At 33.4% G+C, this 16,410-nt stretch overlaps 4 protein-coding genes and 1 long non-coding RNA gene across 6 annotated transcripts in view; 2 read left to right on the top strand and 3 right to left on the bottom strand.

Moving 5' to 3' along the window:
- The first annotated feature begins 511 nt into the window (after nucleotides 1–511).
- LOC132728061 (uncharacterized) lies at nucleotides 512–2,652 on the top strand. The gene is made up of 4 exons (XR_009625429.1): nucleotides 512–1,064; nucleotides 1,638–1,715; nucleotides 1,922–2,021; nucleotides 2,240–2,652. It is a non-coding gene; the product is annotated as an uncharacterized LOC132728061 (long non-coding RNA).
- A 1,841-nt stretch (nucleotides 2,653–4,493) lies between these two features.
- On the bottom strand, nucleotides 4,494–9,334 carry LOC132728063 (serine/arginine-rich splicing factor 1-like). Of its 2 annotated transcripts, XR_009625430.1 has the most exons (5): nucleotides 9,087–9,334; nucleotides 8,157–8,425; nucleotides 7,571–7,743; nucleotides 6,326–6,990; nucleotides 4,494–5,826 (listed from the first exon to the last, which is right to left on the bottom strand). XR_009625430.1 is itself a non-coding variant. In XM_060713673.1 (4 exons), the coding sequence occupies exons 1-4, from the start codon at nucleotides 9,245–9,247 to the stop codon at nucleotides 6,829–6,831; spliced, it is 765 nt and encodes a 254-aa protein (XP_060569656.1). In that variant the 5' UTR covers nucleotides 9,248–9,334; the 3' UTR covers nucleotides 4,494–6,828. The 2 variants fall into 2 exon arrangements, 1 of the variants encoding a protein (XP_060569656.1); XM_060713673.1 differs by having other exon boundaries at nucleotides 4,494–6,990.
- A 1,349-nt stretch (nucleotides 9,335–10,683) lies between these two features.
- On the bottom strand, nucleotides 10,684–11,582 carry LOC132728071 (uncharacterized). The gene is made up of 2 exons (XM_060713681.1): nucleotides 11,459–11,582; nucleotides 10,684–11,226 (listed from the first exon to the last, which is right to left on the bottom strand). Exons 1-2 carry the CDS (start codon nucleotides 11,547–11,549, stop codon nucleotides 10,958–10,960), a joined length of 360 nt encoding a protein of 119 aa, XP_060569664.1. The 5' UTR covers nucleotides 11,550–11,582; the 3' UTR covers nucleotides 10,684–10,957.
- A 60-nt stretch (nucleotides 11,583–11,642) lies between these two features.
- Nucleotides 11,643–12,281, bottom strand: LOC132728070 (uncharacterized). Its single transcript, XM_060713680.1, has 2 exons — nucleotides 12,059–12,281; nucleotides 11,643–11,803 (listed from the first exon to the last, which is right to left on the bottom strand). Exons 1-2 carry the CDS (start codon nucleotides 12,279–12,281, stop codon nucleotides 11,643–11,645), a joined length of 384 nt encoding a protein of 127 aa, XP_060569663.1.
- Nucleotides 12,282–15,709: 3,428 nt separating this feature from the next.
- Nucleotides 15,710–16,410, top strand: part of LOC132728069 (leucine-rich repeat-containing protein 43-like) — a 38,476-nt gene continuing 37,775 nt past the window's right edge. The window contains 1 exon segment of the mRNA XM_060713679.1: nucleotides 15,710–15,914. Coding sequence (XP_060569662.1) covers nucleotides 15,816–15,914 — 99 coding nt within the window. The 5' untranslated portion in view covers nucleotides 15,710–15,815.

The raw sequence follows: 16,410 nt of genomic DNA, 5'->3' as shown, positions 1-16,410 counted from the left end.
ATCTACTACACGTGCATCCTATGTTAATAGGAAGTGATTTGTTTAAAAGAGGAGTTTCATATCCTTACATGGTGGAAAAAATCTTATGTCTTAACATTTTGTTGTTTATGAATTTTACACTTCAGCCATGACGGCGAAAAGGCTCGTAGGAAAGACGTTATTTAATTAAAGCAATCAACTTGTCTTGTAATTAGTACACGTCAACTAAACATTGCTGCAAATCAAATATACAATATATATAGGCCAGGTCTTGTCCGCTTAAAAGTTTTCATATTTGCTGCGATGGAAATCAGAATTTCGAATGTAATTAAATCATTGAAAATTACTTTGAAATGAACCGGCCAGTACCGTTTCGTTTGGACCAGTTTTTTTAGTGATGTCACTTACGGCAGCTCAACGTGCGAATTAGCGGAAGCTAGCTAACTTGAGTAAACTGCGCCGTTGTCGAGTGGTTAACGTTTCTGACTTCAAATTACTTGCCCCTCACCCCTGGGAGTTTGAACCCCACCACCCAGCAGGCACTCGACGTTGTTTCAACGTTGAAATATGGTCGTGACGTTGTTCAACCAATATTCAACTATGGACGACCATACGGATATATTGCCAATATATATACAACGTTGATTCAACGTTGTTTTTGGTTGAAGTTTTACATTTAGTTTAATAATTATATAAACCTTTATACCACTTATTTTGTGTTATTATTCCTTTATTGAATTAGTCTGTAAGTGATTTTTGCCAGGAAAATTTGCGTTACAATCTTTTTCCGTATATTCAAAATTAGCGCTTAAACAAATAAAGTTGGAAATAATTTTTCACTTTATATTAACGCTTTAAATGTTAGTTAATATGTTTTGTTGTTTATTTTTTAGTTCTTTATGAATAATATTAATTAATAAATTGATATTAGTCAAAACCCCGTTTATAAAATAACGCTGGTCAGGGGAAGTAATTGTTGCGGTCTATGATTTTGTTTGTTGTCTATGATTATCGTTCGTGCAAATGGTGGCGCTGTTTGGAAAATTTGAAAACAACACGATTGGCAATTTATTTGGATTTCGAAGGTATTACCGTAATGTTTTACTTTAGTTTATTGATTATTTTCTAAAATATTATTATTTATTTTTAAAATTCTACTTTAATTTACTTTATGAAATAAATGAGAGATGAAAACACATGATTGAGTTGATTTGACACATTTTCGCGACCTAATAAAATATAATGTATAGGCTAATTGAATGATTTGGGTTCGGTAGGCTTGTAAGCATGAAGTTATTGATGTCCTTGGCAATTTATGATTTTTACAAATCTTGTCTTATTTTAATTTATTTTTCATATTATTAAACATTTGTCTGTACTATATCCTAATTAGAATTTAATCAATTATAAAATTGAAACCTATTAAGTAGTTCGGCCAACATAATTTACGTCCCAAGACAATATATATAAGTATGTCTATGTTTATATTTTAGTGATAGTATAATACAGTGTTAATCCGTTTGAAAGAAATACATTATTATTAAGTTAAATAACAAAGTTGAGTGTTAGACTTTAAAGTTGAATAGTCGTAAATTTATAGGGAATAATAAATGATTTTAATCTATTTCTTTTTTATTATATATTATTTTATATTCTAGATCCTGGTCCTGGCTGAGATTTAGAGTATTGCAGCTGTAGTCTGTATACCATAAACTCAACATGAAAAGGACTGTCAGGTTTGTAAAATTGAAATTAATTCTTATTACTGTCAGGTTTGTTAAATTGAAATTAATTCTTATTAATTTATATATATTCGAATTTATTTACAATACAAAGTATAAATTTTTCAATTACTGGATATTTTTCTTGTCTTAAAATATATTATTTTCTGAATATTCCTGTAACATGATTAATATAAAATTTACATGTTTGTTGATTTCAGGATGCTGCATAAAATGGTCTAAGCTAGAGCCTAGAATGTTAATTTCTTGGGAATATGCTGCAAGGAACTGACGGGGAGCAGTTTTCCTTACCAATCATAGGTGAGACTTTTAAATAGCTTCTTTTTAAAAAGATTTTGTTGTCTTATATACAGTATTTGCTGTCAATATGAAACTTAGCTATGTTTCAATTTCTATGCTGTTTTATGATGTAAATCATAGAGAAAAGCATTTTAAGATAAAAACAAATCACTAAATTGAGTAATTATATGTATAATTTTAGATTGACCAAGTCAACAACTTCTTATTTTTATTTGCAGCAGCAGTAAGAGACAGCCAAAGAAGTACTCAAACACCTGACATACCCAGAAAGATCTAGAAGAAAAGATTGGAACAGATTGTAGCTTAATTGTTAAAACTATTAAAGTGAATTTAAGCTGCACTTGAACTGTATTTTTTAAATAAAATATCTGAAGTATTTAATATTGTCTTGATATTTTGTTAAACTTGGTAACTATGCTTTATATCCAAAAATTAAAGTATGGTGGGTTTTCAACGTTGAAATGACATTGAAACTTCAACGTTGTACCAACGTTGAAGCTGCAACGTTGTATCAACGTTGAAATTTCAACGTTGTTTCAACTTTCAAATCCGAATATAAATCCAACCTTATTTCAACGTTGAAATCTGACCATAATTCAACGTTGAAACAACGTTGATGTGCCTGCTGGGCAGGGACTTTGCATGGATTTTGCCATGTAAGGAAGCTATCAGGCTAGTTTACTGAGGGTCGGTGGTTCTACTCAGGTGCCCACTCGTGCCGGAAATAATATACGAAGTGGCACCCAAAGACTTCCTTCACCAGTAAAGCTAGGAAATCGTCAGTATATGACATATACAGTGTACGTTGATGTTACTTTAAATTCATAAACGCTAGCCGACCCCATTTGCAATGCAGGAAAGAATTTAAGTTGTCATTTTCATCGGAAATCTATGAACTATAAATTTAAATATCTATTAGATCTACCTTTTAATTTTAGTTTTTATTGTATAGGAAAACAGCAAGATAGTGCGAGTTTGTTAATTCTATTTTAATAATAAACAAGGAACAGTAAATTCGGACTTATTAAACCAATTGCCTTTTGGGCCCGCGATTTATATACGCACGAGTTCGTGCTTTTGCAGTTGTTAATGCAGAGAGAGAGAGAAAGTTCGTGTTTTTATTGTTAGCTGCTCGACTAGTGCGAAATTGTTCATTCTATTTTAATAATGGACCAGGAACAGTTAATTCTTATTAAACCAATTGCCTTCGGAATAGGCACGAGTTCGTGCTTCTGCAGTTTTAATGCACAAAAAAGGTTCATTAACATTGTACATATTGGATGCTCGACTCTAAAATTAATTAATTGACGAAATTTCTTGAATTTTACAGAAGCAATCAGTACCTGGAATTTCTTCACTTGTCTTAAAGGATCTTAAATCATTAGCATTCGAGAAACAAATGTATTTTCTCCCCTGACTGCTTCACACCAATGACGCGAAAACATCCGGATAGAGCATCTTTGTAACATGTAAATACGATTATTAAAGCTTCATGCGTGATCGATTGATATTGGTTGCAAATTCAAAATAGGCCATAATTCTGTCAAAATTCTAGCTGCAAAACTTTCAGTTAGTTCAAAAAGGGCCATTATTCAGTCAAAATCCTTTCCCTTAGATAGTGAACTTCAGTTATGGTCACATAGACAGTATGCAAAGGATTCATGTTACAATTAATGTAGTAGTTTGGAAGATTGGTGTTGCATGTACATGTAAAATCTTTAACCCATTCCCTTCATATCATTAGTTTTAGAAGTAAACTTGCAATGTGATGGTGACGCTGCTGGAGTACAATATATAGCTCTACATTATTCTTCGAATGTCAAGCTAACAAGAGGGCAATCACGTCACTGGATCACTCACCCGAGATACATAGCTTTTATTTTTCAATGCTTAAACCATATATAATTACACTGTGTATATCCACTAACGAAGGACTATTACAAAAGTAAGTAACCCCAATATGATTAGTTTCTTAACATAGGTTAGATTAAAATACTTTATCCCTTCTACTGGGGAAATAATATAAATTTTAGTAAACCACTGTTACTATCTAAACTCTTAAGTACTGTTCCTCCAAAAGAGCAAGACGGCCATATTTAGCTCCAGTAACCTACTTATGCATCAGCAAAGAACCTTTCAAAATTATATTACTTTTATAGTGGGTCATTACAGTGAAGTTTGGTCAAAATCCCCCTCAAATGTGGTAAAGATATTTTGAACAACGATGAACATCATCCAATCACAAGATTGGCTCGTTCTTAGTTACATAATAAATGCTTTCTTACATTTAGCACCTTCAATCAAATTTTTGTCTTATGAATTCCTTAAAATAGCTTTATTCATTTAGGATCATTGGAATATCCTTCGAGACAAGGCTGTACAACAAGCTCGAGAATAAAATTATGTTGACCATCTAATCCAAGAATTGTCTTTCAGAACTAAAACATCTCAAATATAAGAAGTAACAAACAGCACTGTTTAATGTATTTTATTTATAGTACATTTTTACTTCTGAAAAATAAAGGGTGATAATTATAATCATTGAATTTGCCTAGGCTATCCAGTATATAGTCATTTTAAAATGACGAATTACTATTATTTTATTAATATCATATTAAATTTTGTGATTTCCCCTTCAATTTGAGGATCAACTTCACTACTCAGTTATACTGTACGATCAGTTTAAGCCTTCAACCAATAACCATTACCACCCTATAAATGGACTATTCCATCAAAACCATCCTTTTTCTGGGAAATTTTCAAATGATGTACAAACTTAATGGCTCACAGTGCAGACCATGATCAGATTGCATGGATATGCCAGGTGATCTTGATTTGCACTGATCACAAGGGTAGAATCTGTTGCTGCCAGCAGGCTTAGATTTATGTAAATTTTTTTACCCCTCTTCCTGAATTGAAAATAGTAAAACATTAGGTAGGGGATCAAGTATTTAATGTAGGCCAGTCAAAAGATTGTCATCCAAATATTTACTGGGGGACCATTTATACTTACAATTAGAACAGGAATCCTTAATCCTTTATATTACCTCCAAAAACTTTAGAAAAAGATCCAATTTTCCCTTCATATAGAAGAAAAGATCCAATTTTCCCTCCATATAGAAGAAAAGATCCAAATTTCCCTCCATAAAGAAGACACACTTATCCAAGATAGGGGCAAAGTTTTCCTAGATCAAGTTGAAAAAGCTATATGTATCATTGTATATTTACTCCTTTTATTCCAGATTTTAGATCCATTGGAATCTTATTTCCTTATCCTGAGAACCTTTTCCATGACTTTTATCCTGCATAGAAATGGGGCTTCCTCTGAGATTACAAAGGGCAGCAAATTCCATTCCTTCCTTTTTTCCAGGCCTAACACATTTATATCAACTTATCCTCTGCCTTTAACAATCAACTCCTGTAGTACAAATTTCCTGAAGACAGTATTTACATACTTACCAAATTAATTCAATATTTTTATAAATAATTGGAAAAAAAAATTAAAGAGAAAAAACAATATAATTCAGCCCATTTGAAATTTCAAGATGAAAGTAACTTTGTAATCCAATTCCCAAAGCTCTGTTCCTTACAGGACTGCCAATATTTCTTTATCCAAGACAAACAGGGCCGAGAGGAGAAAAATCATGGAAAAAAATATCCTAAATCCTGACAGATCCAAGTAAATCCTTTAATCCATCCTTAAGCATGGAGCTCAAACCCCTACATGGAGCTCCCTTAAATCCTTATCAGCTCCTTTCCTAGCTAGCTGGCTCCTGAACGGATCCTTATCCTGAATCCAAGAGCCCTTTAATATAAACAACAATGCATCGTTATTAAAATAGACAATACTCAAAACACATACATACAAAACATTGTGTAAATACATAGATTACTAGTCTAACACTGTGTGATTCACAAATGATTAAAATAAAAAATTAACTTCAAATTTTGATTCTTTTTTGATACACCAACTAAAAATTTAAAATTCAAAAAGTGTAATTTCTGAATCACACAGGTGTATGTATCAATACTGTATCTGTCAAATAGCACAAGACATGTATGTACACTGCAGATTAAAAATCAAATTCATATTCAAAATGTCAAATTTGGACGACAAAAAAAATTAGGTTACTCTATCATCTGGAAATTTGTAAACAGCTCTAGCTCATAGTCCTCTTAAAAAGTTCTCATTTTGCATTAAAACTACAGCCTGTAGCATGTTATTTTGTCACTGTCATTATACATGCAATAACATTCACACATACTGTAAAAGAACATTTTTTTATAACAAACGCCGTTATTACCGATTAAATACATCCAAGTTTTTTTATCGTTCTCATCAGTCTGAAGTCTTGACTGCCTGTTTCACTTTAATAGCTCACCCTAACTCTTTAATCTGATCTTCTGAAAATGGATGAATTTTAGCATTAACCTAATTTCTTAATTGTCATCATATTTTACTTTGTTTTTGCTTTTACAGTTTTGAACAGTTATCAATAAAATATGGCATCTTTCTTTTACTGTCAAACCAAATCATTTTTAGCTTGAGGGGAAAAATGGAAATTTTCAAAAATTCTGATTTTTGGCTTTCAAAATGACATTTTGAGACATATAAACATGAAAATGAATGCAACATTCAGATGTATATGTAAATATTGAAATGACTGAACTAGTAATGACCATATGATGCCATACTTATGTGGTTTATAATGAAAAAAAAAATTGTGTATACAAGTTAAAACATGTTGATTCTGTGGATTAATGAATTGTGTGATGAAAATGGCGTGTGTAAGTTTTGATTAAAGAATCAGTATGGTGATCGAGAGCGGGATCTCATCGGCGAGTATCTAGGTGAACCACGTGATCTTCTAGGAGGTGACATGCTCCTGCTTCGCGACCGTGACTGGTAACTGCTGCTGCCATACCTGCCGCCAGAATCTTCCTTTACCCTGATATACGAGGTCTCACCCTGAAAATAAAACATGCCAATCTTATGGACTGATGATGTATTAACATAAAAATGTTGGGAAAACAATGACCTACATGTTTGTTTTTGTTGGATTTTAAGGGTCATCTGGAAACCTTCCAGTTTTACTAATCGAAGAAGACCTCATGTGCCCCCCCCCCCCACCCCTTCATGCATTATTTCAAGTCAGGCAAGACTGCACACTGGACTATAACCACTAGCCTTTGATAAGCTAGCTTGACGGCTTCCTTACATGAAAGAATCTTAGTCCCTGAAACCTTAAAACCTACGTGGTGAGGAGCTAGTGATTTGAAGTCAATAATCTTAACAGCTTGGCAAAGGAGGCCCTCAACATTGAATTAAAGATGTCTGTTTTATAAATAGCATGAAACAATGAATACTTAGCTAGTTCTTAGAACTGTACATGGTACATCCTCTTCAATTATTTTAGTGGAATATAACTTTAATTCAAGCAACAGCTAATGCAGGTACACTAATACTAAGAGGAAAACCTATATTCTTTTAACCATTACATTTATCTTGATTAATATGTCATGAACATCTGCAAAATATAAGTGTTTACCTCATGTGATCTGAATTTAGAATCATCTAATTTTCTGCATGCATATTTCATGTCTTCTTTTCTCAGGAACTCACAGACACCAGTACCATCTTTATAAACATCAGCATAGCAGACATCTCCAGCCTCTCTCATGTGATCCTTCAAGTCTTGCCAACTTCCTGTTGGAGGCAAACCTTTAAAACAAATTAAAATTAGTTCACTCGTACCTTAAGACAATACATATTGAATAGTGTTGCAAACTGTCATGTTCTATTAGTGTTTATTTCACTTTACATTTATCTAGCAAATCTGCTGAATTATTCTTCCTCTTGAACATTTAAGAAATAGAATTTTTCACTCAGATCAGGAACTTTTAACCAAATATAAGCTGACTGTATGACAGTGTGCTTGACAGTAAGGGGAATAACTCTGTAAAGAGTACCACAGTCTTTTGACCTGTGTTACAAGTATGTAAAGTTTCAACCAATTTATTTCTGCAATTTTGGATATATCAAAATCTAAATGAAAGTGTGACAGTAGTATCAATGCAAGAGTGTGTACAATAGCTCTCCAATTCTAAAACTGAAAATCATATAAATAAATTTACCTGAAACAAGAACTCTATATTCTGATCTTCTTGATGGTGGACCTCCTCTCCCACCACCACCACCACCGCCTCCTCTACCACCACTAAAGCCTCCACCATATCCACCTCGGCCTCCTCTGAAGCCACCCCCACCACCACCACCACCGCCGCCACCAAAGTCACGGTCACCACCAGGACCACCTGGCCCAGAGCCTCGTGGAAATTCTACCCTAAGTGTGTACCCATCATAATTATAACCGTCTCGGTCCGTTACTGCATCTACAGCATCTCTGTAAATAAAACAAAATACAAAATTGGAAGAAAGGAAACTATATAACAAAATTATTAATTGCAGTCAGGAACAAAGGAATTTTCCATTCAATGTTCTGTTCAAGGTCCAAGAGTTGAACTCTAGCGCAAAGTACGAGTCTATAACAGCAATTTGTATATTGGCTGAAAATGGAAATTAATGAAATATAAAGATTCAAACATTAATTTTAGGTTGTGTCAGTTTAATTGTATATATCAGAGACATAGATAACATATATCTATGTCTCTGTATATACTTAGTAGGGACAGTTTAATAAAAAATTTAAAAGCTAATTCTCTTTTACTTTTGTTCCGGACAGCTGCCTGAAAATAATTCAATGCATAAAAATACGCTGCAGAATTGTATTAATGGATTGTGATCATAGCCAAGGGATATAAAAAAGTCGCATTTAAATGACTAAACACCACTGAGAAGGAATATCATATCTTAATCATCACCTTGTATAAATGATTTTCATTGAAACAAGGAAGCTTTTTGTCTATTTTAATTCAAAATTTTCGGCTATTTTGAAGTAATCAAATTTTGGCTCCAGAACTTTTAATTAATCAATCAATCTAATGCAATTCAATCAACTAAATGTTTACAAACAATTTTCAATACAATAATTTCAGACCCATTACCTATGATCTTCAAATTCAACAAAAGCAAACGGTGGTCCCCTTCGTGTTTTCAAATCGACAAACGTGATTTTGCCAAACTTATAAAATAAATCTTCAATATCTCTAGCTCTTATATCAGGGGGAAGATTGCCAACATAAATTCTATTATCTGTAGGTGGCATTATTGGGTTAAAACGATTTTTGTAATGGCAACGTTGTCTTCACTAATGGCGTCGGTTTTTCAATCTCACTGAACTATTTACAAAAAACGCGAGCGTCTGATTCACATTTTGCGAACAGATAGACAATTCGCGAAATGTGGAATATTGATAATGGAATGACAGACTATTCTCTCCCTTTCCAGTTCCTGCCCCTGACGGTTCTCTCCCTAACCATTTCCTACCCTGACGATTCTCTCCCAAAATTGAAATATGCAGACAGTTCTCCCCCAATTTTTATTTTATAAGTTATTTTTTTTTGTTTTGACTTAATCTAGTTATATTTCTTAATGAATATTATTAAAATAATGTGTTTGATATTAAGTGCATTTTATGTTTTGTTTATCTGAATTTAGTGCTTGTAAATTTTACACATTTTTTTCAGGTATTTTAATCCTATCAACACCTTCATTGTGAGAGATTAAGATTATTGGACAGTGATTGATTTATCATGTCATTACATTGATTTCTGTTGATAAAGTGCATGCCTGATAAACCTAGCTTTATCAGTCACCCCAAGCTTTATCAGACACCTCATCAAAAATATGCAAAATTTGCGAAATGAAATAAAAAGAATGGAATATATTTTCCTGCTACTGGGTTGGAAATATTTAACTGATAAACTTTGAATCGAATATAAATTTTGAATATGAACGCGTCACTTACAATTAACTAAAACATTCGGGACTATTTCTTTTTGATTTGGCATTTCACATATTATTGCGCGCCGTCTGAACACGAGAGGTTCTGGATAGGGTTTTGCTTCAATTAAAATAAAAAAATTCAAACAACAATTGAAATTGAAAACATGATAAATAGAATACCAAACAAGTGTCTAATATTATAAAATTTATCAGGCTCGGCACGAAAAAAAAAGGAGAGCTCGGCACAGCCTCGCCCTTCTTTTTTTTTCTTAGCCTTGCCTGATAAATTTTATGATATCAGACACTAGCATGGTATTCTCTATATATACACCTGTAATTATGTTAATGAATGTCTATTGATATTCATTAATGTGTTTAAATAGCACATATAGGGTGGTAACAAATTTTTAGAAAATAAATAAGCAACAACTGGTATGCAATCACATTTACTTTTATACAAAATTTCTGAAAGAACAGGTAGTCATTAACATGAAACAATATAATATATTACCAAATAAAGAGTTAAAATCAGCTCTGTTGGATTTTTTTCTTCTGAGATCTTAAATATTTTCAATCACAAAAATATGACTTGGAGTAAAGAATTAATGAAGTTTTAATAAATTTTATTGAAATTAATTAAAAGGAAACTAAAATATCTTAATTAAGTTAGACTTTTTTATTTATATGAATAAAAGATAATATAATTGAAATAGAATAAATATGAAATTAAAAATTAATATGAATTTATGCTTTGTGTTATTAATTTCATGAATTGTAAATTTTTCTTTTTAAAGCTCATTAATGTTATGGATGATCATATCACAAAAATGTAAATTATATCAAAATTATTAAAAAAGATAATTTAATTCTAATACAAAAAAACAATGTCTGTTATATTAAACTGTCACAGAAAGCCACATTAACTTCATGTCACTCCTCTTAATAGTTTTAACAGAAAGCCACATTAACTTCAGGTCACTCCTCTTAATAGTTTTTACTCATCACTTCACATTATTTCAACCTGAACTGTTTATTCTTCAGACTGAGGGCCATATACCGAGGCACAGCCTTCAAGCAATTCACTGGTCTGAATATTCCCTGCAGAATAGTTCTTCCAAAGCTCCCTTATCTTTTCCCCAATCTTGCGTGCTGCTGGACGAACACGACGCGTAGAGATACCATCTCTAAGGTGACGCAACTCATATGACACTTCTTCAGCCTCACACTGTAAGACAGGTACCAGTCTGTAAAATGACAAGCTCAAACCACCAGCCTTTCGGTTCAATTTGTTGTGCCACCCTGAAAATATTATACCATGGAAACATGAAGTAAATGTTTACATTATACAATATTCCACACTATTTATATGCAAGTCGACAATGTTCGATCATAACAATAATCTTCATCAGAACATTTTGTTTTTTTTTAAATTAATGCCAGTTATTTTTAAACTCATGTGTGTCAAGTGCATTTATTTATTTATTTATTTATGTAGAAGTTCATTGTAAAAATATTTTCACAAAATAATTACCTTCACAATCGTTGTTGGTGCGAATGGTAAGACCATACACAGACCATGACTCAATGGTGAAGATTGGGTGGTTCATCCACTGATGTTCCATATAGGAGACGAGGTTATGTAGAGGTTCACTGATTGCTCTTGATGACAATTCTTGGAATGCTGGCTCAATATGTGTGTATGGGAGAAATGGAAGTCACAGGAGCTGACGGATATAGTTGTAGATGGTAGCCCGGCGAGAGTATGCTGGCTTCAGTCCCACTTCTTGGACCTTGCGCCACACAGCCTGTGTAAAATGGAAGACACAACCTTTCACTGTGGCACCAGGAAATACCTGTCTTACTGCTAACCAGGCAGCTGAAAAAAATATGTGTATGAATATACAAAATTCTATATATTGTTAAATGACATGTAAACTTTATTTTTAATCAAATAATAACACATAGTGTAATACACAATATTTTATAAATTATAAATTTATATGTATTCATCGATTTTTTTTCCATTTTTCAATGAGGAAGCTGATAAAGACTCATATTGATATATTTATAAATTTTTCTAATGGTTTGTCAATGGCATTTGAAACATATTTAGAAATATTATTTTGCTTACCTTGCTCAAAATCCATCACAAAGCTTTCAACACTGACTTGTTCAAGTGACTGCTTTAGAGACGTCAGCACTTTCACATAGTCTTCTGTTCTTCTCCTCGACATGAGTATGAAAGCCATTGGACCTTGCTTTTCCAAACCCTCATTATTCTTCACAAAACCATGGATGGATTCGAGTTGATCTGAAGTGAAGGGATCCCCAACAACACGGAAAGTTCCATCCATAAATCAGCGTTTGCATGTGCTGAGTAGGTCTAGTTGTTCCTTAGTAGCAAACACTAAGTGGCGCGCTGTTCCATTCTTTATATCAGCCACCAAAAATTCTGGACACTTAAGGAAGTCCATATCAACCACAAAGTCTAGGTCTTTAGTTTCAGCTGGGCGAAATTTTTCTCTATACCGGTTGGCTTGTCTGGCTAGGCTGTTGGCGATTGGAACACCAGGTTGGTTTGATTGAATATACTCCTTTCGCGCATTCTTACTTATCTCAATGGTACTTTTGAAAGGTTGTTCTCTAGCTTCCTTGCGCACTTTACAGAAACACTAACCCTGTCTTTAAGAGAAGGCTCAGGCCCATGCTGGTGAGAGTTATTACCCCTTACAAAATCACTTCCCTTCTGAACCACACTGGCATAGCACTTGCACGTAAAACTACGACTTGAACAAAACCACAGAACTGAGTTCTTTCCTCGTTTCTTCGCATAGTACCTTTATCCATCAGATGCCACTAGTAAAGGCTTACCTCGTTTGCTGCCTTCTTCAAACACTGTGAATTCAACCCGAGGCTCTTCAACCAATGTTTGTGATAAAGGTTCCTCAACATTTGCTGTTACACTTGTGTCAGCTTGATCAATAATCTGCTGGTCTCTTACATTGAAAGGTAAAGTCATCCTAGAATTTTGTGTCTCTTCCATCCTATCAAGTGTAGAATCATTGGAAGGTTCAGAAGAAGTGTCCATATCTTCAGACAGGAGGGATGTCTGAACAATGAAAGTTGCACCATGTCGATCTGTGGTAGGATTGGTTCGCTCACATCGCTGACATTTAAAAGGTATATCACTACCACACTTTACAGCAGCCCTGTATTGCTCTAGTGTGATACCTGTAATATTAACATATTTAATGGGGGTATCTTAGGTCACAGACATTTCGGACCAGACCCATCAGACATTTTCAGACTTTTAAGGAATTCATTTTTATTAATTTTTTTATGGTATTCTGTTAAAAGATATTAAAAAGAAATGAATTTGAAAAAATGCCCGTAGTAAAATTAGGTAGCAAGACATTTCAACCTCCAGACACTTCACCCCTCAAATTTTGAAGACACTTCACCCCCACCCCCTCCAAATCAGTAAGACACTTCACTCCTCATAAAAAAACCCACATTTTTATAAACGTCCATAAATTCACCCACTTTCTTCAAGAATTCCTCAGTCCTTAATTCATGATTATTATCATGGTATTGCAAACTTTTATACAAAGCACTTTTATCCGTTAACTCATATACATGTGAACATTTTTTGATGATAAAGTGGGAGATTTTACTTCAAAATGAGGAAGATTTTAGAATTTGCAATAAACAAAGAAGGAAGTTCTGACATCAAAAGTAGGGAGATTTCTTCACATGTATGGAACTGTTTATTGCATGTCACCTTGTTTATTCAACATGTTGATTGGGTGTCTGAGGGATAAAATGTCTGCAAAAAAGGACCTAGGGTGAAGTATCTGCGGGGTGAAATGTCTGTAAATCGTAAAATTACAGGTATCTTTTTAAATTGATGTTATACATATACTATATTATAGGGATAACAATCATAATAAACACTTTATTTCATGAAGGTAACATATTAAGAAATACATGTCTTAACTATAAAAGACCTTCAATTAAACAAGGTAAAGAAACCCACAAATATGTACACACATATAAAATATAAACAACAAACTTTTAAATCGACAAACACATGCTTTTTACCTCTATCATTTAAATTGCATATCAAGTAAATATTTTTTCACATCTTTTAATAACATATACTGGTTTCCTAGCAGATTCCAGCCCTTGCAGTTTTCCAGCCCTTTGTCATTTTCATCCTGTATAGTCTATTTTTAACAACAGGGCAGCTCTAGCTATTACTTCATCAAATTAGAGAGACCTTTGTTTTCTGTGCAACACAGCAGTTGAAATAGTACAGCGATTTATATGTTTTGAAGTTTCTTTTTGTTGTTTAACCCTTTACCGCATGAGCATATTGTTAAAAATGGTCGTTTTCATTGAAAAGCCTCCTGCTACAAGTTCAAACTGCTATGAAACTATGAAAAATGCTTCACTACTGATGAAACGTGGCAGAAATGTTGACTGGACCATAGCCTCTGTAACAACATGCTCACTCATTAATTTCCTGTTACCATGGCAACGGGGGACGTCTCAAAGGTGCCAAAAATTACTTATTTTACATTGTTTTTTCCCATCAAAATTGATTTCAAAGTGCTCCAACTTCTCAATGGATTGAGATAGAGTAAAAGGCTTTTCATCGTAAGGTTACACGTTACCTTGCGATCGACCTGAGACCATTTTTAGCCTGTCACATTCCAAAATTTTCTTGGCGTCCCCTTCAAACCCCCGAAACAGAAGGGGGCATATCCCCTTTCTGGTAACCCCTTGATGTACCTTCCCTATGATAGGGGGCGGCGCCGAAAAGGAAGGTGATAACCTTTTTTATCAACATTTCTCAAACGAAAACATGTGTTTGGGGCCCAAGCAGGACATTTTTTCACTATTTGAGGTGATCGAAAGTGCGTTGTTTTGCGTATATATGAGGTAAAGGGTTTAAGCTACCTAAGAGAACTCGCGATATTAAAAAAAAGAACATCTGGGGAATTCTAGTTTGAATGAACATGCGCAATAACTGAGGCCCCATTCCAGGTGAATCAATACTTTGGAATAATATATTTGCAGACGACACAGAAAAGTTAGGAAACTAGTAGAGACCAGTTTTTTTTTATTAATATATGTAGAGCTTTATAAGCCATCAATAATGATATTGTTGCTTGTAAGCTAATTTTGTGATCTTAAATCCTATGTGGTATCATAACCACTAATCAGTCTTTTATCAGATGTTTCTAGCATTGCTTACTAGTTTACTACACATAATGTAATATGTAGTCGATTCTATATATAAGCTAGTAAGAGTTTATATTGTATTGTTCTTAACCTTGTCGACTTGATATCATATCTGTAGGCAACCAAGAGAGCCATCAAACCCCAGCATAACTTGTATAAAGGAAATCTTAGACAACACTACACATGTCTGAACTGAAGTCAGGTAGATCTTTATTTAATTATCATTGGAATTTTGGAGAGAAAAATAAATAAATAAATAAATAAATAAATAAATAAATAAATAAATAAATAAATAAAAATTATCTTTTCGGGTATATCGATGTTCCTTTTCCTTTTCCGGGTATTGGAAAATCCGAAAAGTTACATATTAATTTATTTAAACGAAATATTTAAATACAAAATCTAAATAAAATCAATTAATGTCCGACTAGTTTTTTTGTAGAATATATCTTGTCATCAGTTTAAAAATTCAATAAACGTGTTGAACATACAAAATATTTTTCATTTTCATTTAAACTGAAATTATTTCGTTTGAGATTTTGCTTAGATGCAGTTAGCGTCAAAATGGAGTCGTTTGTTGACAACCATATTTAATTAAGACGATTTTAGGAAAATAAACAATTCTGAGAGTAGCCAAGACCATGGCAGTGGACCAGCAGTCATTACCAGCATTTAATGCATTTGAAAAACAACTAAAAACACTTTGTCTAAGAGAATTTCCATGTGGCCCGGGTACATGGGTATGAATTTTTTCAGTTGTAAAACATTTGTAAAACTTGTGTTTATTGTTTGATTTTATAAACCTGTCAGTTGCATACTGATTACACGGTGAATGTAATATATGAATACACAATATGTGAATCTTCGATAGATTTTGGTTATGTTCACTGAATCAGTGAGATGTATGGAGTAAGATGTGCTTTTAATTTGTTTGTTTGTTTGATTGAGTTTTACGTCACAGTGGTACAGTGTAGATCATATGGCGACACTCCAGCTTTATTGGTGGAGGAGGACCTCAGGTGCTCTTCGGTGCATTATTTCAGGCATGAACGGGCAGCTGAGTAAAATCACTGACGTTCCGTAACTTGAGATATTTGCGAGTATACTCCTTGCGGAGTGATGCAATTACTTGAGATGATGATGATGACACTGATCATTATAGCGCAATAGGATAAATTACGGGTTTATTATTTCTAAATGTCCTACGTGTTGTAAGATCGATACTGTGTTGGTCCA

Source organism: Ruditapes philippinarum, unplaced genomic scaffold (genome assembly GCF_026571515.1).
Source record: "Ruditapes philippinarum isolate M1 unplaced genomic scaffold, ASM2657151v2 ctg2831_1_1_1_1, whole genome shotgun sequence".
NCBI lineage: Eukaryota > Metazoa > Mollusca > Bivalvia > Venerida > Veneridae > Ruditapes > Ruditapes philippinarum.
The sequence above is the reverse complement of the archived record's forward strand: the minus strand, read 5'-3'. Positions and strand labels throughout refer to the sequence as shown.

What these genes read in the sequence shown, in the direction of transcription:
- LOC132728070 (XM_060713680.1), bottom strand. Translation starts at nt 12,281, where the DNA reads ATGGATGGAACTTTCCGTGTTGTTGGGGATCCCTTCACTTCAGATCAA. An exon ending in TGTGATGGATTTTGAGCAAG is followed by an intron (nt 11,804 to 12,058) that starts GTAAGCAAAATA and finishes TATTTTTTTCAG; the next exon opens with CTGCCTGGTTAGCAGTAAGA.
- LOC132728063 (XM_060713673.1), bottom strand. Translation starts at nt 9,247, where the DNA reads ATGCCACCTACAGATAATAGAATTTATGTTGGCAATCTTCCCCCTGAT. An exon ending in GTTGAATTTGAAGATCATAG is followed by an intron (nt 8,426 to 9,086) that starts GTAATGGGTCTG and finishes TTTTATTTACAG; the next exon opens with AGATGCTGTAGATGCAGTAA. An exon ending in ATATAGAGTTCTTGTTTCAG is followed by an intron (nt 7,744 to 8,156) that starts GTAAATTTATTT and finishes TTTGTTTTAAAG; the next exon opens with GTTTGCCTCCAACAGGAAGT.
- LOC132728071 (XM_060713681.1), bottom strand. Translation starts at nt 11,549, where the DNA reads ATGGAACATCAGTGGATGAACCACCCAATCTTCACCATTGAGTCATGG. An exon ending in CACCAACAACGATTGTGAAG is followed by an intron (nt 11,227 to 11,458) that starts GTAATTATTTTG and finishes TAATATTTTCAG; the next exon opens with GGTGGCACAACAAATTGAAC.